Below are 15,717 nucleotides of genomic sequence, written 5' to 3' on the forward strand. Positions count from 1 at the left end.
ATCACATGAGGCTGTCATTCCTAAGATTTACCAAAGATGCAAAACAGTCAGAAACCCATAAGATATGGGTTCCGGTGGACTGTATTACACCAAATTGTTGTGGAATTAGGTTTTTGAATGCAGCCTGCATCCTAGTAACCACCTCGTGCATGCTGAACTTTGTCTTGCATGCATGTGAGCCCCATATGAACCACTAACCAACTGCTTGTAGAGATCATCCTTGTGCTTAGCCACCCTTGAATGCTTCCTGCATATTCAAATCCAGATGAACAGCATAGCCTTTATAAGCTACTTCTCTAGATGCAAAATGTCTTGTTGCTGTTGTCTTAAATTCAAGGAGAGCACTGCAACAGTCATTTCCATCCCATCCTCAGTTTGAAGTGGAACAGTCCAGATATATCTTTGGGAGGCATTGATGGCATATAGTAGACTTAACATTCAACGAAGAACTGCTCAGATGTGTTGGGTTTCCTACCTTTGTGATCTCCTCCTTCTGCTTCCGAATGTTGCTAACAATCTCCAAGATGCGCTGGGTATAGGCAGAACGAGAAACGTCCTTGGGAAGTGATTCCAGCTCCACAACCTACAGGCACAATGAAAACCAGAATGGGACTGGCCAAAATAAGGAAACTTGTAAAAAAAGGCAAGGGATATTTAAATTCTGTAAATGTGTAGCAAGCAAAAGTATTTAGACATAATTGTATTCTACCTGGTAAAGTAAGATTTTGTCTATGCCCTTCCAGCATAAAGGGGGGTGGTAAGCATTTATCAGATAATATGTCACTCATGTCAAGTTAGCTAGTATATTCTCATTACAAAGAGTAAAGGGACAGTACAATGGGGGTGGGGTGGGGTTGACAGATTTTCATGATACTCTGTAGAATCACAGTCATCTAGCATATATCCAGGGGTAGCCATGTTGGCCATATAGCAAAGTACAGTAATATCCAAACCCTCCAAAACAGTGATACTTTTACTGGCCCAACCAAAATGCACAATGTACATGTTGCAAGCTTTCAAAGCTCATGTAGGAAAAAGCCTGCATCCTAGTAACTACCTCGTGCATGCTGAACTTTGTCTTGCATGAACGTGAGACCCATATAAACCACTAACCAACTGCTTGTAGAGATCATCCTTGTGCTTAGCCTCATCAGCAGCTGATCGGATCCGATCATGCAGTTCCCTTATTTCTGAAAGGCGCCGAGAGGACTCCAGCTGCAATGGAAGGCAAAGAACAAAGGTCAAGCCTTTCACACCTTGAGGAAGGGCATCCGCTCACACTCTTTTGCTCATTGTCACCTCTTTGGAGTCATGGAGGGCCTTGAGATCCCGAAATTCCTGGATCAGCGGCACCCGGTGCTTCTCCCACTGAGCAGCCAGCTGGATGACTCGTTTGGCACTGCTCTCAACCACCACCTGAAAGGGACAAAGAGAGGCTGAAACCCAAAGCCCCAGCATGCTGTCTTCTCTTGCTGGTATTTTTTTTTCTCCCTACATGATGTTCACTATTACCCTTCAACATTGCATGGAAAAAAGAAGAAGGAATATCCTGTACATCAGCAAGGCACCTCCAGTTCTCTGGGCCATACTAGGGCCCCATACAGACAGGCCAAAATAAAGCTGCTTCGGGTCACTTTGGAGGTATGCTGTTTAAATGATGCATGCATCCTAAGAGTTCGGAAGCCATGCCAAAGCCATGCTCAAATCCTAAGGACCAGAGCGCATCTTTGGCACAGCTTCCGGACTCTTAGGAAGCATGCAGCATTTAAACAGCATACCTCCAAAGTGGCCCAAAGCAGCTTTATTTTGGCCTGTCTGTATGGGGCCCAAGATTGGAATTAGGAAAAGTTGTTGTTATTGTTATTATTTGGACTCTGGGAATGCTCCAGCCAAAAGGCCACTGGTTCTGAAAGCTGCAGTCCACCACTGTTTCCCAAGCTCTGAACTAACCATACTGAAAATATTAAACAGATGGATGGGAGTGTGGTGGTATGTAATTCATTATGGGTCATACTGAGTTTCAGGATGGTGTTCCTTCCCCTTCTACATGGTCAGAATCTCCTTTGCTCGTACTGCAATATATCCCTCCCTCCCTGCTATTTTGATTCTTACCAATTAGCCATGTACAGTCTGCCCTCTCCATATGTGGGGGATCCGTTCTGGATCCCCCCACGTATGGGGAAAATCGCCTATGCTTGTCTCATTAATTGTTATGGTGTTGCGCTCCTGCGGAGCATGCACCATCTCCCCCTTTGCCGCCCGTGGACCACATATGCTCAAAGTAGTGTATGCAAAGTCGGCGTAAGGCAAGGGTGGACTGTATATGGTTTTTAAAGTTGCCTTTCCAATTGCTATCAGGAAATCTGCAATTGTACCAGCAAAAAAATCCCAAACCCTATCTCATCCATTTGTTAAATTCCTGGTTATTCCCCATTACCAGTCAACAGAAAAGGCTTCCCCTTTCATGTCCTGTTCTCCTGCCCATTTTACCTGCAGCTTAGCCATGTTGTTCTCTGCATCTGGTAGCAGCTCCACAGTCTGTCCCTTCACACGCAGGACCTGTTCCTGTTCCGTTACTCCTAATTGTCCCTGTCGCACCTCTCCTTCCACCTGAGTAAGAAATGGGTAGACATAGATGCATGCATGCATGTACATTACTAGGTACATATGTACACACATATACACCCCAATTAGGATAAATGAAGAGGAAGTTCAAATGGTGCCATCATTTGTTAACATGGCAACACTTTTTGTCAGGAAAAATTCTCCTGCACGAATTGCACAGAAATCAACAGGGGGGTCCCAAAGAACACGACTGTGCTGTGATAGTCCTTGTTTGTTTCAAAGGGGCTTCCTTTAGAACCTTCCAGTGGATTGTGCTCTTTGGCTCAGTGCTGTCTTTCTCCTGCTCTGCCATCCTTCACAAGCCTCATAATATCACATCAGGACCCCAGAATCCTTCAGTCAGCCATTCCTCTCCCCAGACTGCACCACTGCTGCTTACAATTGCCTCAAGGGTCTATTCTGGTGGCAAGGCAGGGCATAACTTTATGAGGTAGTGGTTTGAGTACTGGACTAGGACTCTGGGAGATTAGGGATCAAATCCCTGCTTGGCCATGGAAACCCACTTGGTCAAGTCAAACTCTCTCTGCCTGAGAAGGAAAGGACAACCATCTTCTGAGCAAACCTTGCCAAGAAAACCCCATGACAGGTCTATGTTAGGGTTGCCATAAGTAAAAAATGAATTGAAGGCATACAATAAGAAAAGCAGGTTATAAATTATATAAAGTACCATTCAGAGAAGATGAGAGAGATAATTTCCCTCTAATATGGCATGGGCAGTCCAGATAGCAGGAGTGCTTCTATCATCATTTTGTATTCACCTGTGTAAGGGTCAGCCCCAGTGTAGACATCTGACCCTCAAGCTCTGTAATTTGCCCCCCAAGGTGGTCCAGTTCACTCTCTAAGGCTTCCAATTCTGCTGCCTGGTGTTCCCGTAACTCCTGGAAAGAGAAAAGAGAAAAGGAGGGACATGAGGGAGGAGTTTCTGAAGAGTCAGCAGTCATCTGTGGAGCAGGGGGAAGGAAGGATGGAAAGGGAGGATTGTATCTAGAATTTTTTCTTCAGAAATTCCACAGTATGCAAATATTTTTATCTTCAACAGGAGTTGATGTTAAACAGATTCACAGGGGAAAAGATGAATTTTGGAAACTAGTTTCTGCAGTTTGCTAGGATTCGTTATTTATTTTAAAGAGGATGTTTAGATGCACAGGACACCACCAGGCACTACAGGCTAGAGCAACATTTCTGGCATATACTTCTTTAATGTGAGGTGAACTGTTGGCTAGGGAGGTATATTTATGTTTTCAACACAGGGGCATCTAAGGTGCACTGAATCGGACACTTGCCTTGTTGCAAATATGAAATAATTATTTTATCAGCAACCAGTTCCAAATAAACCTAATTAATTTTAAAGAGGGCATCTTGCCAAGAAATATTTAAGAATTAAGGGAATATTACCAGCAATACCCAGTGGTGTATCCTTAGCCCTCAATAGATTTTGATGGGCAAGGTCTCCATTCCCAGGCCAACTTCCCTTCTTCCGTTCTAAAGTGATGCCCTTAACTATAAACAAAATACAAGTTTTAGCCCAAAAAGCTTTTTCTTGCCCTGGCTTTTTCATCTCTCTTCCTATTAATCTCATGCTAAGAACATGTTGCAACAGATCTCCAACACTTTCATTCCCTTTCTTTTCTCTTCTGAGCACAGTTCATGGGACTACTTATAAAAATCCTTGACACACCTTAGGCTCAGTGTTCTTCAGGCTAGACTAGAGCAAGAGTGGGAAGCGTTTGGTGCTCCTGATGTGTTGGACTTCAACACCCAAAGGCCCCAGTCATCACAATTAGCATTGAGAGGGTTGTGGAAAGAATATCCAGAGGACCAAACATCTCCCACCCCTAGACCAAAGACAGACACTTCACATATACCCTATTACAATTTTGGATCCGCAGTAGATGCTCTCTTAACAATATTCTCTTGTTATCAGCTTCAGACAGCAAGGAAACAAGAAATAGATTTTCAGCAGCAGCCACCCCCTGCCAAGTTCTGTAATTACCTCTTCCTGGCAACTCACAGTTCAGTCTTGGACTCTTTTCATAAGTGTTTCATAATTGTCTGTTTGGGCTCTCAAGGCTAAGTCAGCAGAGGCCATGGGTTTTCTTAGTGATATCTTAAGGTCCCAGAGGTTAAAGAATGAATCAGGAGGATATATGATTTAGCCAAGATGGACAAACTGACAAGAGTATTATCTGATGGAATTCTGGAGGAATTTAAAAAAGACTGAGAATGCATAATAATATATTTGTCCAAAAAATGGGGGGGACCTATAGCAACAGAAAGTTTCAAAAATAATTGGTGCAAAAGTGTTATAGGATAGAACAAGTAAAAGAAAACAGCAGTGTAACTTGACAAATATCATATACCGTAGGTACTTAAATATTTAAAATAAAATGTGTAGCTAAGGATTCAGCGTACCCACAAAGCAAAGGACAATATGAATACTCAATAAGAACCAAGACTGTAAGATAGGAAGTTAGAATTGCCTTAACTAAATTAAATGTGTAATTGTAAAATATTAGGCACTGAGCCAAGATTTGGAATGGGTTTTTGTTGTTGTTTTCCTTAGTTAAGTAAGTTTAAAGATTATGTAAAGATGAAATAAATAGGTAAGAACAAGAAAGGAAGAAATTTAAGGGAAAGCTGTAGAAGGCAAGAGTAAGTAAGTTAGAACGAAAAACAGAGTTTATAGGAGATGGAGGGAATTTAGGAAAGAAAGGTTAGAGAGAAAAGAAACAAAAGGGGGAAGAAAGGAGAAGAGGGAAGAAGGGAAGTGAGAACATGGATAAAAGTACAGAAAGGGAAGGGGAAATTTTAAGAAAATGAAAGAAGATAGCAAAAAGAAACACATCTGATGGTTAGCTTTCCCTTTTTTATTAGTTAGTTTGTCTTGTAGGAGTCCTGTAAATGTTTGTGAATGTGTCCATGTGTATGTTATATGTATATAACAGATATAAGAGTAATAATTTTTTTTTTTTAAAAAGGTGACATTTATTCACTTTTGCTCAAGGCTTCACTCTTTTGTTCCTTACCTGCTCTCAGCCTCTGGAATAAGGCAGGCTATGAATCTATGTAAGTGTGTATCAGCTGTCTCTCCGGATTCACTCTCTGAGGTTTTCACATCTAGCTAAGGTAAAATAACTTGAAATTGGCTATCATTGGCACACTTTGCCTTTTACAACAGCACCTAAATTTGTCTCCATATATGTCACTATAAGGTTTCTCAAGGGACTCACTGTATTATGCCTACAAAGGGGTTTGTAGCTTTGCACAGGACAGATATGTGCTACATTTCAAAGGAACCGCCTTTGTTTCTCATGATGGAGAAAAAGAGTTTACTGGCTTGTCTTGCTTCTCTGTCCTAAATACCACATGGCCAGGAAGTGTGGCCTTTACCTGCATCAGGCCTCCCTCCACTATCGTCTTAAATTCAGCTTTAACATCTCAGGAAAGATACAGTTCTGTGACCCTCCATTGTCACATTTTGACTTCTAACATCCATGCCTGCAAGCTTCAAAATTTTGCACAATATATATTTATGCCTTTTGGTTGATCTAATAAAGGTATTACTGCAATGTATTTTCTGGAGTTTGCTATTAACAACTGTTGGAAGTTTGTTTCTAAGCACTTAGTGCAAACTTTCTTCCTCCTATTCCAGCTATTTTAGGTTATCTGTAATGATGAGAGGTGTTTGCTTGATTTTTGGGCAGTGGAACCCCCTTCCATTTTCTGAATTCACTAGCAGTTCTTATATTCTGTACTAGAATCATACTCAGGTCCAAGGCATAAGAGAAAGCTACTCAAGAAATACCTGTACTAAAATATGGATATGAAACACATCTTAATATAGTATACTGAATATATTCAAAATGGCACCATTAATAACCACCCAAAAGGTTTCAACAGACAGAAATGAGATACAAAACAGAGCCATGCCACCAGTGCTGCTGCTGGGATGCTTATTGTATTCTTTTTTCTGCCCTATCCCTTTTTCCTTTTGTGTGACATCTTTTTAGGGTGCAATCCTATGGGCATGGGCTGTCTTTTATTTTATATATTGCCTTATATTGCCTTTTTCGTAGGGTTGCCATAAGTCAGAAATGACTTGAATGCACACCACCATCATTACCACCACTACAACTTATATGTAAGTTACACCAAGAGCCTTTTTCACTGAGGAACAGGATAAAATTGATTTAAATAAGTAAATAGTATGAATGGGCCCTATGTGAATGGATAGACATTATTATTCAGTTACCTCAAAAGGCAGACTGGGCAGAACCTGTCCTGTTATTAATCAAAATCCTCTTTCCTTTTGCATACTGATTTTCCAGACTTATACAGCTATGTCTTTGACGTCTATGTTCTTGTATGAAAGAGACCAAAAAGAAATGGTTTTCCACTCCAACATGCCACCAGCATCTTGTTGTTTTACCTGTTCTGATGACCGGGAGATAGGCAACGTTTGCACCTGCACTGGGGTTTCTGCTTCCTGTTGGGAAATCAAACCAAACAGAGGGTCAATGTCGACTCTGACCTCTTCCCCCCAGCACCTGCTCTTTAAGCTGCTTCTAACCAGCTGGTGACTGATGCACACCCAGAATCACTTCAGAGCCAGAGTAAATTCATAGTCTTTCTTTTAAAGCCTGCTCCTCCAGCTCAGTTCAAAACTGCATGTGCTCTTTCATGCTTCTTCATACCTGCTTGTAGGCCAAGTGCTGGGAGTGGGTGAAGCGAGACCCTTTCGCCAGAGCCCCAGCATGCTCATGGCCTGCGCCAAAAGTACCCAGGAGCTGAATCAGGTCACCGGATGTTGTTCCCAGATGGGCAGGACCAACCCGAGGCACTGTTTGCCGGAGCTGGTCCAGGAGCCGACGCTGCAACCGCTGATGCTTCCACTGGCGATATTCCTGAGTGAAAAGAAAAGGAGGAGAGGGTGATGGTATCACATTGTAGACTGGTAAAATAGAAGAAGAGTAAGCACTGATTCCTGGAAAGAGCGACCTGCCAAACTGGGACAAGATGGCACAGATCTGATTACATCTCAGTGATACTTAGGAAATCAAGTAAGATTGGAAATGGAGTAGATGGGACCATTTTTGATCACTTAGAAAATCCAGGAATCTAGCCAGGCATCCTAAATATCCTGTGAGGGCTTGCTAAGAGGCTCACAGAAAAGAAAAAAATGTGGGGAGAGGAGAGGATTGTTTTCTGTTTGGAGAAAACCTCCTGCACCGCCCTTCAGCCATTAGCATTTTTCCTGTCTAAAAGTCCATGGCCCCTACTCCATTATTACTAGCTGGAGGGAGTGCTTCTCTACACTAAAACATTACACAGTAATCTGAAACAAAAAGGCAAAGCAGAGGCTTTAGTTTTCAGGAGCTGCAGAACATGCAGGACTAGAATGGGGGGATGGGGGACGGGACAGGAAGGGCACCTTAATTTTGCACAGTCTAACTGGATTATTTAGTTTTCAAACAATTATATTCCATTTCTCCTCAAAAAAAGTTCAAGACAGCTGCTTACAAGAACAGACAGGAAGCAGAACCCCCACACGTTCTGTTCTACAGAGAAGGTAGCTTGATTTCTCTAGTAACAATTCTCAGCACATCCCACATGCCAGGAGATTGAGCTTGGGGGAGTCCCATGATAGAAGAAAGGAATCCATGTTATGGAGCCTGATGTTTGATGCAAAGACTGAACCCAGTATTTCAAGTACTACAGCCAGTGTAGCACAGTGGTTAAATGCTGGTATTGCAGCAAAAACATTGTGAGTTTGATCCTGCAGGGCTCCATGTTGATTCAGCCTTACATCCTTTCGTAAGTCAGTAAAATGAGTACCCAGCTTGTTGGGGACCATTGGCTAACACATTGTAAACCGCTTAGAGAGTGCTTAGTAGTATAAAATGGTATAGAAAAGTAAATGCTATTGCTGTTATGAGATGGAGCTACAGTACCTGGTTCAAAATATCATAGCTGAACTCATTAGATGGTCTCACACAAGTGCATTTCTTCCGGCTTCAGTCCTTCAAATATCCACCCACCCATTCCTTATATAGCAGTTGGAAAAATTGGTGAGGGTGCAAATGAGTGTCACTGTAATTGTCAGATGTCACCATTATACTGCCAGTACTATACTGGAGCCACCAAGATTGCAGGGTGAAAGTACTGGGATATTTTGATTGGTAGGAATGGTGACATCATTAGCACATTCCTTGGGCCTCCACTTCCTTGCATTTCCTCTAAGCAGATTAGCGCATTAGCTTTTATTCCCACACTAGGTGCAAGATGTAAATGCACAGGGACAAATTCTATTGCATAGCTCCGTCCCTGGGCAGTACACATCCCATACCCAATCCGGGCTTTTCCTGGACCTTTTAAAGAAAGGGATAGAATCCATCCTTGCGCGTTTACATCCTGTGCCTAGCACAGGAATAAAAGGCGATGCGCTAATCTCCATTGTTAAAATATAATCACTGCAGTAGCTAGGGTTGGCAGGGCATGGGTTGTCCCAACAACAATAACCTCGTTATGAAAAGAATCTTGTAGTACTCGAGACTGATTGGAAAAAGTTGCTGCATAAGCTTCCATAGACTTGGTCTTCTTCCTGAGATGTAACCAAGTCTACGAAACCTTCTGCTACAAATTCTTTCAATTAATTATTCTCAAAGGTGCTACAAGATCCCTTTGCATGCTGATAATCTAGACTGGCACGACCATGTGTCTAAATAATATTGTTGTGTGTCATCCCTTTTGTAATGTAAAGTGTATGTCTATGTGCACATCTCTACATGTCTGTAACACACACATATGCATAAATCAATGTGGTTCTACACAGCTGAGGGTACCTGGGGGCATGGTTATAGGGATTGCCATGATGAACGTTTTCATTTCTGTGTTAATCCCTACATTACTGTACACTACCAGCTGCTGAGTCAAGATAACCAGATTCACTTCAGTCTGTCATATCCCACCTCTGGCGTCATGCGTGATCCAAGACCCTGGCTCTTCCACTCATTCTCCCACTCTTGAGCTGTGCTTAGTTCAGCCATATTGAGCTCCAAAAGGGATGGCATCAAGGATGTTGGTCGGGACAGCTGGGCAGACACAGGGGGCAGGAACTTGTCAAAGAACTCTTTCCTCTCTAGGGAAAAGAGGAAGAAACCAGTTGTGTCAACACAAAAGGCGTAACCCTAGCCTCACCAACTTCAGCATAACTTGGGGTGATCACACAGCCCAAGGGTTGGGGAGCAGCTTCACCACCAACTATAAACAAATGGAGGTTTAAAATTTCTGCACTGTCCTGACTTCAGTGGGAATTATTCCCCAATAAACTGGCATCACCTCAGACTGCATGTTCCTGGAGAAATATTTTTCAATGGTGAGAAAATCATAGAATCATAGAATTGTAGAGTTGGAAGAGACCACAAGGGTCATCCAGTCCAACCCCTTGCCATGCAGGAGCCCTCCATCAAAGCATCCCTGACAGATGTCCATCCAGCCTCTGTTTAAAGACCTTCAAGGAAGGAGATTCCACCACTCTCCGAGGGAGTGTGTTCCACAGTCAAACAGCCCTTACTGTTAGGAAGTTCCTCCTAAAGTTGAGGTGAAATCTCTTTTCCTGGAGCTTGCATCCATTGCTTCGGGTCCTAGTCTCTGGAGCAGCAGAAAACAAGCTTGTTCCCTCCTCAATATGACACCCCTTCAACTACTGAAATAGGGCTATCATATCACCTCTTAACCTTCTCTTCTCCAGGCTAAACATCCCTAGCTCCTTAAGTCGTTCCTTATAGGACGTGGTTTCCAGACCCTTCACCATTTTAGTCACCCTCCTTTGGACACGCCAAAAGCAACCAAAGCATACAACGATGCAAAAGGAACTGCGCCCTCCCCGAAGGCATCCAACTCCATCTTGGCCTCAGAGGGGAAGAGAGGGTAGGCCAATGCCATCAGGTCTATCCTTAAGATACAGATCCCTCCATCTGTCCATCTGCCTTGGTCCAGGACTCAGAGGGAGAGAAGAATGCTGGACCTGATCCTCTTCCCCTCAACCATTCCCTTCTCCTTCTGTGTCGTGTCTTAGATTGTAAGCATGAAGGCAGGGAACCGTCTAATTAAATGATTTTATGTACAGTGCTGTGTAAATTTACAACACTATATAAATAAAGCTTAATAATAATAATAATAATAATAATAATAATAATAATAACAGACCCTGTAAACAAGGATTACATTTCTTTGCTTTTCACACATGCACACATATTCACAAACTGTGATTAAACAAGTTCAGTCAAGAAAACACTGTTAGCAGTACCAGCCATGTCCAAATGCAGCCACAAAAGAAATCCTTTCAGTAGCTGCTCTACCCCAATAATATCTTACTGGGAAAGTAATAAAAAGGTCTCTTTGTAGTGTGTTCTCTGTTTGGCAGGCTGGGGCTCAGGCCAAGCATATTAACATTACTTTTAAAATTCAATAAATTTCATTAATTTTTTAAAAAGAGATTGAGGAGGAGGGAGGAGGAAGAAAGAGGCTTAGATTCATGACAAGGATATTGTGTGTATACACATGCACAAACACAGGAAAAGAGGTGTGCAATAGGAAATAGCAAAGATACTTGCAGTTTTTAATGATCCTTGACAAAAAAGATACCTTGATATAGAAGCACCCTTTTGAGATAACAGTTACCTGGTGCAAGATTTGTTATACATTCTCTATCATGGTTAATAATGTTCCCATTCATCCTGTGAAGGAAGCATGTAGCCTTGGCTTTATTTTTGACTCTTCTTTGTCCTTTGCTCCCCAGATTCAGGCTGTAGCAAAGTCATGTCAATTTATCTTTATAACATTGCCAAAATTAGGCCTTTTCTTTCTGCTTCCCTTGGTAAGACATTAGTTCATGCTTATTTCCCGCCTAGATTATTGCAATCTTCTTTTGACAGGGCTCCCATTGTCTCACCTTAGTCCTCTGGTTTCCATTCAACATTCTGCTGCTAAGATTCTTTTTAGCTCCTTGTTTTGATCATGTTGCCCACTTCTGGTATTTCTTCACTGGCTACCCATTTCTTTTAGGATTCTGTATAAGCTTCTTCTTTTAACGTTTAAAACCTTACCCGTCCCTTATCTTTCAGCCCTTATTTCTTTCTAGCAGCCTGTTCGAGATCTACATTCCAGGAGTTCTGGGTTTCTTACTCAGCCAAAGGTTTCCTCTTCCTTGGTTCGGCTTCGTCCTTTTTCACTCGCTACACAGTATTCCTGGAACTGCCTTCCTGAACATCTGTGGACTGCCTCTTCTTTCGTTAGTTTAAAAACTGAATTAAAGACTTTCTTGTTTTCTAAACATTTGTAACTTTATTTTAATATTATCTTTATAATTCTATATTTGATTATATGTATTAGTTGCTTTTATAGTAATGTACTTTACCTGCATAATTTGTTATAATTACTGTATAGTTTTATATTTTATTATTCCTTAGACTGTATGCCTCTGGCAGGATTTAATGTTTTGATTTGATTGTACCTATAAAACACCATGTAAATTTATGGTGGTATACAAATAAACAACAACAACACTTCAGGACTTTCTGATACAAAAAGCTGGTCTTTTGGTACAATTCCCCTTCTCCTGGGTTTTCACAAAAAGTCAATGTGAAAATCACAAAAAAAGGTGAGTAAAAACACTCATAACTTGAGCAAACGGTGGGTGGGGCAGGAAATATTTGCAATGATTCATTCTTATTTACAAGATTCATATCCCTACTAGTCAAAAGCCAAAGATCTGGCCAAGCAAAGAAATCTCACTTCCTGAGTACTGGTCTAATATGCTGATTCTCTGAACAAAGACTATCAAACATGTAATCATGTTATTTCTGTAGGCATTGCATAAGTCTATCTTGTGTAATGCCTACAGCAAAATATATTTTCAAGAATCTGTATGAAAGGATATGTTGGACAATTTGGCAAAATTCTGAGCAACTGCAAAATTGCACAGTCTTCCCTTGTGTACTCCAGCACTTCTTCTATTGTAGTTTCCTTAATATCGGTTTGGTAGAGTAAGGTATGCCTCATGAGTTAGGAACCGGTCCTGACATTCTTTGCAGAACCCCATACAGGTTGAGTCTCCCTTATTTGGAATTCCCAAATCCAAAATATTCTAAAATTCAAAACTGTTCAAATGAGTGGTTGAGAAAGTGACACCTTTGCTTTCTGATGGTTCAGTCTACACAAACTTTGTTTCATGCACAAAATTATTAAAAATATTATATATAAAATGACCTCCAGGTTAAGGAGTCCTGATGGTGCAGTGGTTAAATGCTGGTACTGCAGCCACATTGTAAGTTCAATCCTAGAGGAGGGCTGCAAGGTCCACTCAGCCTGCCATCCTTTTGTAGGCTGGTAAAATGAGTACTCAGCTTGTTGGAAGCAATTGGCTTACACATTATAAACCGCTTAGAGAGTGCTAGTTCACTGATAAGCAGTACAGAAATGTACTTTCTATTGCTACTGCTATGTGTATAAGGTGTATACAAAACATAAATGAATTTCATGTTTAGATTTGGATCCCATCTCCAAGAATACTTGGAGTAAAGAGTACTCATTATGTATATTACAAAATCTTTAAAAATCCAAAACCCAAAACACTTCTGGTCTGAAGTATTTCAGGTAAGGGAGACTCAACTTCAATATACGTGTATGACAAACTGTCACCACACTGACTATGCAGATGTCTCCACCCTTGATGCAGGAAGTTCATAAGATACACAAAACTGGAGCTTGGAAAAGCCACTTGTTTTGAACTGCATCTCCAAGGATAACATGTAGACTGTCCAAAACAACTTTCCCAAGTTTTGCCGAGAACTAAGCAGTAAAGTCCATCCCAAGAGCCATTTAGTATCTTCTCTTGTATGCCTTTTCCCCAAGTCTTGACAACAGAACTCACCTTGGGATACTCTCCCAAGAATGGGATCTGACTCCCGATGAAGGACCAAAGGTTGAGCCTGGAATCGCTTCAATAGGCATGAACCCTAGCAAGAAGGGAGGAGAGAAAAGAGAGTCTGAAAAATAGATTCACCCCATTAGTGTTAATTGAAAAAGAAATGATCCAAAGGATACCATAGGGAGAAATGGGGTCTGTAAGAAATAAACTGAAGACTTAGGGCTGAAAGGAGAAATATAAAACACAACAACTGGAGAACAGCAGCATGGAAAGAGCCTAGAGCAGAAGAAATTATTCCTTGGAGAGTGTGCATACTCAGGAATAATACTACTACTAATTATTATTATTATTTGTATCCCGCTTTTTCCCCAGAATGGGACTCAGAGCAGCTTCACAATATTAAAATAACAATACAATCAAATATCTTGACCTTCTCCCTTAAAATATATATCTCAATGTATATTAATTTGCCTGACCTCCATTCAACCACATATTTTGTTCAGAACTTACTGCCTGGGTTTCTGCAGATTTCATGAGAAAGACAAATGATTGGGAAAAACTCCTCAGGGAACTGAGCAGACCAAGGTCTAAAGGTAACAGACAGAACTTGTAATGCAACATCCACTAGTGCTAACTTGTGTAGCCAATGATGAGAGATGATGGGACCTAAGAAACCAACATCTGGAAAGCCCAATCCTGAGAATGAATATCTTCCAGAACCTTTTGGAAATTCTTCCCCACATGCATTATTCCTACAATGTGAGAGAACTAAAACATTTTTCTTCTGGGGGGCAGCTTTAAGACCCTCAAAAATAAAATTCAGCACCTGATTTTGCTTATTGATATGTCTTAAGTCCAGAATATCTGAAAAACAATTATCTCCCTATACCGAGGTTTTAGGATCCTGTGGGAGGGGAGCTTTCTCTTGGTCCCACCACCATCATAGGCACATCTGGCGAGGACATTAAAGACAGTCTTTGTAGCAGCTGCTCCCAGACTATGGAATTCCCTTCCATGGGAGACCAGGGTTGCTCCTTCTCTGCTCTATTTCTGCCAGCAGGTGAAGATCTTTATTCAAACCTTTGAGTGTTACCTGTTCATCACAGAAGGCTTTTTTTGTTAGTTCACTTGCATTTTTATCATTATTACTATTTATTAATGGCCTCTTGAATTAATGATTTAATTTAATGTTTTCAATTCATGTTCTTAATAAGATTGTTTATAAGTCACGTACCGATTAGCTTGATCAGAGCATAAGGAAACACACCTGTAAAAGTTGTAGACGGCGAGTACGACAGGCTGGGGGCACCCAAGGGATGGCCAGCTGTTCCTTTATGGCAGCAGCAATGGCTTTATGAAGTGTGGTCGACTTGCCTGCAAAGACAAAGCAGTTTAGAGAGACCCCTGCAGCACAAGACCCAGCCCTCCTGGTGCCTTAAATCTCTTTCCGGTCAGTGACCTCCATACCCACAGGCTGGTCAGCATCCTCCGAGGCATCCCGTGGGAGTTTCTCTACCAGGAAGAGGAGAAGGCGTCGGATTTCAGGCTCGCTGCTATACAGGAAGGTCTGGTAGCCAACCTCTCCTTGATAGCCTAAGTCCTGGATGATGGAAAATATGGTGGGAGCTCAGAAACTGAGGTAGAGTAGCATGACAGCCAAAGTGAAGGATGAGGCTCTTTAGCCCTAAATTTGAAGAGATGACTGAACACCTAAACCAGGGATAGACAACATGCGGCCTCAACACTGTGATTCTTGGCATTCCTGTGCTAGCTAAGGCTAATGGGAGTCAGTGGTAGCTGGTGGTTCCTATGTTCAGCTGGGCAGTGACTTCAGTCTAAAATTTAAAGGTGCTGAATTCTCCAGTACAAACCCCTGATCACAGGAGGATATGTTCCCAGACTTACTGTGGTTAGTGTAGATCATGGATAATAAGGTATAAAGGTATTCCCCATTGACAAGATGGTCAAGTCATGTCCAACCATAGAGGGCAGTGCTCATCTCTGTTACTAAGCCAAAGAGCCAGAGTTGTCAGAGACTACTTTGTGATTGTGTGGCCAACATGATTGCACAGAACACTGTTTACCTTCCCACTGGAGTGGTAACTATTTATCTACTTGCATTTGCATGCTTTTGAACTGCTAGGTTGACAAAAGCTGGGACT

The 15,717-nt window shown here is 41.7% G+C and overlaps 1 protein-coding gene across 2 annotated transcripts in view; it reads right to left on the reverse strand.

The window, feature by feature from the left end:
- The window catches only part of LOC149322954 (coiled-coil domain-containing protein 22-like), a 31,891-nt gene that overhangs the window by 3,426 nt on the left and 12,748 nt on the right, over positions 1-15,717 (reverse strand). For both annotated transcript variants that reach the window (XM_089485269.1, XM_089485276.1), the window contains 11 exons: positions 15,023-15,155; positions 14,823-14,929; positions 13,559-13,643; positions 9,594-9,763; positions 7,320-7,529; positions 7,055-7,111; positions 3,384-3,503; positions 2,491-2,610; positions 1,300-1,416; positions 1,114-1,215; positions 476-583 (listed from right to left, as the gene is read on the reverse strand). In XM_089485269.1, the coding sequence (XP_089341395.1) occupies positions 476-583; positions 1,114-1,215; positions 1,300-1,416; positions 2,491-2,610; positions 3,384-3,503; positions 7,055-7,111; positions 7,320-7,529; positions 9,594-9,763; positions 13,559-13,643; positions 14,823-14,929; positions 15,023-15,155 (1,329 nt within the window). The remainder of the gene's footprint in view (positions 1-475; positions 584-1,113; positions 1,216-1,299; positions 1,417-2,490; positions 2,611-3,383; positions 3,504-7,054; positions 7,112-7,319; positions 7,530-9,593; positions 9,764-13,558; positions 13,644-14,822; positions 14,930-15,022; positions 15,156-15,717) is intronic.

The sequence above is a fragment of the Sceloporus occidentalis genome, unplaced genomic scaffold (assembly GCF_023333645.1).
Source record: "Sceloporus occidentalis isolate IW3139 unplaced genomic scaffold, rSceOcc1.0.p SCAF_1, whole genome shotgun sequence".
Taxonomy (NCBI): domain Eukaryota; kingdom Metazoa; phylum Chordata; class Lepidosauria; order Squamata; family Phrynosomatidae; genus Sceloporus; species Sceloporus occidentalis.